Genomic DNA, 9881 nt, shown 5'->3' with positions numbered 1-9881 from the left:
TTACAGCATAGGCAATTGCCTTCAGATGACCCCAAAAATAAAAGTCTAGGAGGGTCAGATCAGGAGACCTTGGTGGCCATTCAACTGGCCCACAACAAGCAATCCACTTTCCAGAAAACTGTTCATCTAGGAATCCTTGGACCTGACACCCATAATGTGTTGGAAGCAGGGAACGTGCCAGCTTCAGGGCATAAAGAGGGAAACACATCATCATGTAGAAATTTCAGATATCCAGTGACATTGAGGTTTCCATTGATGAAGAATGGCCCCACTATCTTTGGGATCATCTGAAGGCAATTGTCTATGCTATGAAGATACGAGATGTGCAACACCTGAAACAACGGATACTGGAAGACTGTGCTAGCATTTCTTCTGCGGTGTTGCTATCAGTGTGTCAAGAGTGGGAGAAGAGATTGACAATCCAACACAATGGGCAGCACTTTGAACACATTTTATAAATGGTCAGAAATTTGCAAATAACTCATGAAAGAATAAAGGTATGTTAAAACCAAGCACACCATTGTTTTTATCGTGAAATTCTCAACAAGTTTGATGTGTCACATGACCCTCTTCCTATTGCAAAAACTAAATTTGGATCCAAAATGGCCAAGTTCAAAATGGCCGCCATGGTCACCACCCATCTTGAAAAGTTTCCCCCCTCCCATATGCCTCAAACAGGAAGTTGATATCAACTATTCCCATTTTATTTAGGTGTGTCCATATAAATGGCCCACCCTTTACATTAAGAAAGAAAAAAAAAGATTTTCCTGGAATAGCTTTCAGGTACCATGTCCAATTTGCAGAACAGCTAGGAGGTGCCAAAACAGTGGAACCCCCCCCCCCCCAAAGTGACCCTATTTTGTAAACTAGACCCCTCAAGGAAATTATCCAGGGGTATGGTGAGTGTTTTGACCTTACAGGTGTTTCACGGAATTGGACCATAAAAATGGAAAATTACATTTTTATCTATAAAATGTAGATTTAACCCAAAATGTTTCATTTTTACAAGGGGGTTAAAGGAGAAATGCCCCCCAAAATTTGCTAATCCATTTCTCCTGACCATAGAAATGCCCCACATGTGGATATAAATTTTTGTATTGGTAAAAAGCAGTGAAGGAGAACCATCAAGGTTTTCGGAGGGCAGATTCTACTGGAATTGGTTTCAGGCCCCAAGTCACATTGGCAGAGCCCATAAGGTACCAGCGCAGTGGAAAGCTCCAATAAATGATGTAATTTTGGAAATTAGACCCGTGACGGAACTTATCGAGGGGTATAGTCAGCATTTGGAACCCACAGTTGTTTCACCAATTTTACTGCCAATGGGATGTGAAAATGACAAATGACTTTTTATCCAGTAAAATGTCATATTAGACCCAAATTTATATTTTTCAAAAAAGGTTAAAGGAGAAAAAGTCCCCCACAATTTCTTCTGAACACGGCAATACCCCATATGTGATCATAATCTGCTGTATGGGAACATGGCGGAGCTTGGAATGGAAAGAGCGCTATTTGGCTTTTAGAGGGCAAATTTAGCTGGAATAGTGTTTGGGTGCCATGTCTCAATGGCAGAGCCCCTAAAGTACCAGAACAATGTAAATCCAAAATATGACCCAATTTTATAAACTACACCCCTCAAAGAATTTATCAAGGGCTATACTGACCATTTTGATCCTTCAGCCGTTTCATAGATTTATTAACATTGGGCAGTGAAAATGAAAAATTATATTTTTTGCAATAAAATGACGCTTTATCCACAAATTTTCATTTTTACAAGGGGTTGAAGGAGAAAACGTATTAAAAAATTTGTTACGCTATTTCTCCTGACTACGGAAATACCCCACATGTGGAGGAAAACTACTGTATTGGCACACGGCAGGGCAAAGAAGGCAGGGAACGCCATTAGGCTTTTGGAAGGCAGTTCAGATGTCATGACACATTTGCCCTTAAGGGGCTAATGCAGTGAAGAGTACAATGAAGTGACTTAATTTTGGAAACTGCACCCCTCAAAGAGTATAATGGTCATTTTTATCCCAAAAAGAAATACACAGCAGATGGTGCAAAATGAAAATTAACATTTTCCCAGTTAGGCAATTTCAGTGCCCAATAGGTCCTGCCCATATCACGGCACTGTAAAATTTCAGCTCTCCAGTTATTAGGCCCTGTCTCCTGATTTCGGAAGCACCCTATATGTTGCCCTACTCTTTTGCATACAAATATGGCAAGCCTCAGAAAATAAGTCTCTGATACAAGCTGAACACTACATATTGTGCGATGAAATGACAAATTCCTGGAATTGTCATTTTCACTTTGCGCAGCTGATGGTGCATTCATTTCTAGAGAATAAATTTATTCAACACTTGGAGGATAAAAATGTTCCCTGTACACCAGGGGTCTCAAACTCGCGGCCCTTGGGACAACAGTTTGCGGCCCCCTGCGGACATCCCAACATCCGCCATAATAGTACGGCGCTTGCCAGGTGTGTAACTTTGGCGACCGCCCGGAAGCCGGGCAGCCGCCATAGCTGCCGGGTGTCTACTGCTTTAAGCAGTAGACAACCGGCTCTAATGTCTCCGATCGGTCCCGGGACAGATTGGAGGCATTAACCCCTCCGGCGCCACGGTCAAAGGTGCCAGAGGCGTCATTTTCCCGGCTGCGCATGGGCGCCACCATTTTGCCGGTGATCGCCGGCTCCTGGAGCATGCTCCAGGGCGAACGTCACGTTGCCATGACAGCCGGGAGCCTTTACAAGGCTCCCAGGCTTGTCTGCAATCTCTTTCTTTTGCAGGCTGGTCTATGCAGCCTGCAAAAGAAATGATGATTTTTTTGCAATGCATTAGCATTGTAATGCATTGCATTAGAGATCAGACCCCCTGGGGTTCAACACCCCTAGGGGGTCTAATAAATGCAAAAAAAAAAAAAAAAAAGTAAAAAAAAATATAAAAAGTATTAAAAATTCAAATCACCCCCCTTTCCCTAGAGCACATATAAAAGGTAGTTAAATACTGTGAAACACATACATGTTCGGTATTGCTGTGTCCAAAATCGCCCGCTCTACAAATCTATAAAAATATTTTTCCTGTTCGGTAAACGCCGTAGCGGGAAAAATAGTCAAAACTGCCAAACCGCCGTTTTTTCACTGTTTTGATTCTGATAAAAATTTGAATAAAAAGTGATCAACGTCATGGAGGGCTGTTCGGGACTCCAGGACATACCGAAATCCCTGAGATGCCGCAGTCATGTTTGTCCACAGCATCTCAGGGGTTAACACCCACGATAGGACCCAGTTCCAAACGCGGGTGTTACAGGACAGTGTCATCCGTAACATATGGCTGATACCCGCATGGCAGGGTGCACACACAGGAAATCCTTCCTCGCACCACCATACTATTATGGCAGATGTCGAGAAGGGGATAATTAGGTATGACCATAAAATACTGAAGTGAAGAATAAAGATGATATATTATGTTTTCTGTAAGGTCAACGGCACAACATTTAGAATACAAAATAAATTCCAGGATTTTGTAATTTTAATGAAGAGTTAAATAAGAAGAGTTAATTGAAGAGTTAATAAAAAATACAAAAATAAATTTGCTCAGCAAAATTCAGTAGCTCTAGAGGATGGAGGAGCTTACCACATCCCTTTGGGGTACCTAGGTAAGAGTCATCTTTTCAAGATTTAATGGAATTCAAGAATCTGCTATTACAATGATCCCTCTGGGCTACCTGATCATTGACCCTAATTCGGAGTTGGTCCTTGAGGTTGAGTAGTATTGAATACCTTCCCATCCTTTACTTTGTGTCGCTTTCTCTCCCCTCAATCTTCCCATTTTTTACCTCTAATTTAATTTCAGGGCCTTATGACTTAAGGTAAATTCACAAGGAGGAATATTCCATGGATTTGGTGGAAGATTCTGCCCCTAAATACGTGGCAGATTCCATCCAGATTCTGCCTCCCATTGTTTTCAGTGGGAGGCAGAAATTCCAGAATCCCACTAAAAAAATAAGCATCCTGCGTGATCTTGACACAGATGCCACATGATTCAGCGGCAGCTTCCATTCCTCAAGACTCCTCGCTGATTCAGCTTATTCATCTAGATCTACTAAGCAGCGGAAAGCCGCAACTGAATGCCGATGCCCTGTGTTGTCAAGAGAACCACGGCTGGAAAATGGCTGGAATTCTTCTTCATTTTCCACTATGTGAACTTACACTTAGTATATTCTCCAGAACTTTGGTCCCTTGCATATATCGTGACTATTAGAGATGAGCGAACGGTGTTCGCTTGAATTGGTATTCGATCGAATATCAGGCTGCTCGATATATTCGATTTCAAACAAATACCACGAGGCAAAAGCAGCAAAAATTCGTATCCCCTCCCACCTTCCCTGGTGCTTTTTTTGTACCAATAACTGTTCAGAGGAGGTGGGACAGGAACTACGACAACGTAGGCATCGAAAAAAAAAATCGGAAAAAGTAATTGACTGCCGAAATCAGGTGACCTCCAATTCATACGAATGGTGAATTTCAGATTCGATTCATATGAAACTGTGAACTATGTGACTGTGAGACAGGGACAGTTGTACAGGCAGGGTTAGCTAGGGATTACCTTTATTTATGGGGGAATGTTATTCAAACAACTCTTTGGGGCTCTATCTCATCGGGATCCCTGTCAGCTTGTGATATGTGCGAGCTGAGTTTTTCTCAGGAATGCAATGACCAGCGTTGATTGGCCGAATGCCATACAATGTACGGCATTCAGACAATCAATGCTGGTTCTGCCGGAAGAGGCGGAGTCTAAGATCCGTCCACAGCAGTCTCCATTGTGGTCCGATCTCAGATGTAGCAGAATTGACACAGTTCTGCTATACCTGAGATGCAGCAGAGCTGGCTGTGTGCTGAGCTTTGCTACACCTGAGATGCAGCAGAGCTGGCCGTGCGCTGAACCCTGCTACATCTGATATGCAGCAGAGCTGACTGCGCGCTTGACCCTGCTACATCTGAGATACAGCAGAGCTGACTGTGCGCTGAACCCTGCTGTAGCAGGGTTCAGCACACAGTCAGCTCTGCTGCATCTCAGATGTAGCAGGGTTCAGCGCACAGTCAGCTCTGCTGCATCGCCTCCTCCTCACAGACGAGCCTCTGGCAGAACCAGCGTTAATTGGCCGAATGCTGTACTCTGTATGGAATTCGGCCAATCAACGCTGATCAATGCATTCCTATGGGAAAAAGTCAGCTCCCGCTCAGCTCCCACTCAACTCTTATTATTGCATTATTAATTATTAATTATTATTAATTGTTATAATTAATTATTTAAAATTTGAAATTTATTGGGTGGGTGTTGATGAATATTGGAGGGTTTGAAGAGACTATAGGGGAATACACTGCATAGGGAGGAGTAGTGGTTCCACCTGATGACTGACCCTGGCCTTCTCCAATATACTTTAACCCTTGCACATCCCACCTTAATGTATATAACTGAACCTTGTAGGGATCCACATTTTTAAGTATTTCCAATAAGGTTATATTTTATTAGCCAGTAAGGACAGTCCGTGTATTGCCCCGCATTATTAGTGGCGTAATACAGGGACTTGGGCATGTTAGATGCCCCCAGACATGCTTCCCCTGCTGTCCCAGTTGCATTCCAGAGGTGTTGTCCTTATTTGCTGAGGTGTCATAGTGGACTTGGTGACTCTCCTGAGTTTGGAATGAATATTGAATATTTCACTGTTCTCTCATCTCTAGTGAATATTTTCCTTTATTGGTTTTTTTCATTCTTTCTCTATGCACACTTATTTTCTGTTTACTTTCATTTCTGTTCATCCAACTGGCTGGAGATTTGACAGATATTGGCATTTCATGCACTTTTAGATTAATGTATTGCTATTTCTTTACTACAAATTTTTTTTTTATAAAAGAATAAAAAACTTTTAAAACTCAACAATGAAAAAAAAATTGTAACAAAAACACTTTCCGGAAGGCCAAAACTGGCTATGTCCTACTTAAAACTTTATCTAGAAGTAACTTCTCCAAATGAAGAGAACCCCAAGGCTGTCTTGTCCAACCTCCAATGTGGAAGTTGTTCTATATAGATTCAAAAAGTGTATGTGTGTTTTTGAGAGATTCCAGATAGAATCCATGAGATACTCTAACTTTTCTAACAGTCTTAGAATCACAAGATGTATTTTGTTGGGAAATAAGTAAACTTTTTTTCAAACTTTCTCGATTCCCTATGATAACTTTCTTCTTCCTATGATAATTGGGTGTCAGGAGACCTTCAGTATAGTCAGCACTTAAAACTTCAAACTCTGTATCAAATCTACAAACACTCATTAAAATAAATTAAGAAGATAGTTGTGATGGTTAATACTATATAATATGTACAGTGTAGCACAATATATATATGAGGGGGCATTGCCAGCCTAGTAGTTTGCTCCATGTTGGTCAAAAATGAGCAGACACCATTGTGACAGACATCAGAAGCTCTTCAGAAGCAAGCATCAGAAGAAGCAACCAAAGATGTCTTCAACTTAAGGTATGTCTTTTTATATATGAAAAAGCCCATAGTCCAGGTTTAGTTTAACGCTCCATGGACATGACTACATTTTTGTCTATTTGTTAACTCTTTTTGTAACGGATAGTCCATGAACTCATTTGTATGGCCCCATGAACATGACCAAGTTTTAGTTTTAAGCTCATAGAGAAAGCAAGCAGAATTTTTGGGCTTCCTCCAAGTCCTACTTACCTATCAAACTTAGGTTGGAACAAGGTTTTCGAATACTGTAACCAAGATAAGACTGTAACCAAGTTAGACATTGCACAACCAGACCTCGTATGGAACAATTGCTTTGGACACAAGCAGAAGATAGCTGGAACAATGGTCAGAAAAAGGATCTAGACTCAGAACCACTACATCCCAGGATACGAATCCAAAAGTAGGTCCTAGTTCCATCACTAGATCGAGGTCTTGGCATACAGCAGGCACGGGTTTCGGGATGCATGGGATCAAACACAGGTTTTAGGCTCAGGTTTTGAGGTTCACCTCAGTTTACAAATTTAACAGGACACAGGCACATTTTAGGCTTAAACTTAGGATAAAGGCACAGATTTCAGAGTTCATCTTAGGTTTCAAGTTTCATAAGGTGTAAGAAAGTTTCAGGCTCACACTACAGGTGCATTATTTAGCTCAGGTTTCAGGGTCACAGGATACTGGCAGGTTTCATGATATGGTCAAAGGTTTTGGGGGTATCAGGTATCATATCAGGTCATCAAAATTGTATCGAGATCAGGCTGATAACATGAACATTGGGCCTTCTATTCTAGTCTAGAAAGGTAAATATTATAATACATGAGTACTGAGTTGAATATAGATTTGCTGGGCTAAGGTCTTCATCCATGGGTTGAACACTAGGTCAACAATGAAAGGAGATGAAGGTTGTCTTGTGTTCTTTTAAACAATGCTAAACGAATCTTCTTTATGAAAAATATGGAAAAATTAATCCTTCACTAGATACAGAAGATCTAATGGAAGACTTAAATCAAACGTTTACAGAAAGATTCATCCTCCTTGGCCTCTCCAATGTCCCATATCTCCAGGTCTTGCATTTTCTTGTCTTCTTGATAATGTATATGGTAACATTGATGGGAAACGTTCTATTGATCACTGTGGTGAGGGTCAGCTCGAAGCTACACACCCCCATGTACTTTTTCTTGAGTAATCTCTCTGTGATTGACATTGGCTTCTCCTCCACCATTGTGCCTAAAATTCTAATAAATACCATGTCCAAAGACAAAAGTATTTCTCGGGTGGGATGTGGACTACAAATGTATTTCCATATGTGTCTGGGAGCCGCAGAATGTCTCCTCCTTGCTGTTATGGCCTATGACCGATTTGCCGCCATCTGTAGACCGTTGCGTTACCAAATGATTGTTAACAAGAGGATGTGTCATTGTTTGGCTTCTATATCATGGGGTGCGGGTTTCAGCAGTGGCATCATTCATGTGCCCCTCACTTTCCAACTTCCCTTTTGCAAATCCCATCATGTCAACCACTACTTCTGCGAGATGCCTCCCTTCTTTAAACTCTCCTGCAAAGATACTCGCCTGAATGAGATAGCCATGTACGTTGCGGCGCAGATCATTATTCTGTTTGCTTTCTTTCTGACGTTACTTTCCTACATCAACATCATCTCAACCATCTTCAAGACAAGTTCTTCAGAAGGGAAAGACAAGGCTTTCTCCACATGCGCCTCCCACCTCACTGTGGTGTCTCTGTACTATGGAGCTATTATGTTTATGTACCTAAAACCTCGCTCCGCATACTCTCCCAAGATAGACAAGATCATGTCCCTTTTATATACAGTGGTGACACCCATGTTGAACCCCATCATCTACAGCATGAGGAACAAGGATGTTAAAGACATGATCAGAATTAAGCTTTTTAGGCAATCACATTGTTGTGAAAAGATACACTGATGGATAAAATGAAGCGAATACAGTAGTTTTACCCTAATTTTTTTGACAAATTGTTTTTCTTAATCACAATTATTGGCTCTTTTCTAAATACCATAGATGTCTTCACGGTGATAGATCAACTTCTGGAACTTCCCCAAATCTTGACAACGGTTTTCAGGACATGACTTCTCCCGATCGGTTGCTGTTTCTGGTATATCCAAAAGGATCTGGTACAATGCATTGTGAAAGAGGGGGGCTATAGGGTCCTGTTCCTACCATGTTCGCAAAATACTCCCAATATACATCAATGACATTCCATCCAAACATAGTATGGAGGGGCACATCTGCAGACTAAAGATGAAAAATAAGGCTCAGATCCATCTTAGAAAAATTCCATGTCAAATTGGGTGAAAATAACTGATCCACAATGCTTGTGCTCCCTCCTGGGCCTAGAAGAACCATTGATATATGTGTGCCATAAAAGCATATCCAAAGGAACTGTCAATATAAATAAATAGAGATCAGCGAGTAGTTAAATACTTGATATTCGATATTCGTTTTGAGTAGCCCCTCAATATTCGCATACAGTCAAAGCGGCCATTTTCTTGTAGCGCGGGCATGTGCAGTCGGCTCTGCCCAGGCCCGATGCCTAGCAGGGTGAATTCAGAGCCGGAAGACGCCACGGGGACGCTGCACGGAGAAGACTTCTAAAGGTAGGAGAAGAACCAGCGTTGATTGGCTGACTGTATAGCATTCGGCCAATCAACGCTGGTTCTGCATTAAATTTTTCCATTCGAATAGTGAGTACTACTCACTCATCTCTATAAGTAAAGCTTTCCTTTACTGTTGTAAAGTTAAAGTTAAAACGGTTATCCAGACAAAATTGGACAACCCCTTTAACTTAACGGGGGCAGTAGAAAAAAAAAAAAGAAATGCTTGTTTGGCTCCGAGGGTAACTGCCATGATGCCCACAATTCCAGTGCCCGATTCTCCAGTGTCCTTCCGATGAGTCCTTATTCTTCTGCTCCAGCGACTTCTCCCGGGTCTCTTCCAGACTTCCACTGAAGATGCTGATTGGCCTCCACAGTCATGTGACTACTTAGGCCAATCATCAGCCTCAGCAAGCCTCAGGAAGGGACCCAAAATATCACAGGTAGTGACATTGTAGGCCATTTATTGATTGGCCTCATTGGTCACATGACCACTGGGGGCAATCAGCGGCTTCAGCAGCAGGAGGAGACCAGTTCAGCAGAAGGACCAGAACATGCCAGATGACTCCGAATGCATTAGGGACAGAGTATGAGCATTTTTTTTATTTTTGCAATGGCCTTCGGCAGATTTAAAAGTTAAAAGGTTGCCCATTTTGACATTTATTTATATTGGCTCTTCCTTTGGATATGCTTTTTTTGGCCCATACAACTTCACTTCTTCT

General features: G+C 41.7%; 1 protein-coding gene across 1 annotated transcript; it reads left to right on the top strand.

The window, feature by feature from the left end:
* The first annotated feature begins 7519 nt into the window (after positions 1 to 7519).
* LOC142213389 (olfactory receptor 5V1-like) lies at positions 7520 to 8470 on the top strand. The gene has a single exon (XM_075281706.1). It carries the CDS (start codon positions 7520 to 7522, stop codon positions 8468 to 8470), a length of 951 nt encoding a protein of 316 aa, XP_075137807.1.
* Positions 8471 to 9881: the final 1411 nt, after the last annotated feature.

Source organism: Leptodactylus fuscus, chromosome 7 (assembly GCF_031893055.1).
Source record: "Leptodactylus fuscus isolate aLepFus1 chromosome 7, aLepFus1.hap2, whole genome shotgun sequence".
Lineage (NCBI taxonomy): Eukaryota > Metazoa > Chordata > Amphibia > Anura > Leptodactylidae > Leptodactylus > Leptodactylus fuscus.
Note: the sequence above shows the minus strand (reverse complement) of the source record. Positions and strands in the feature narration are given on the sequence as shown.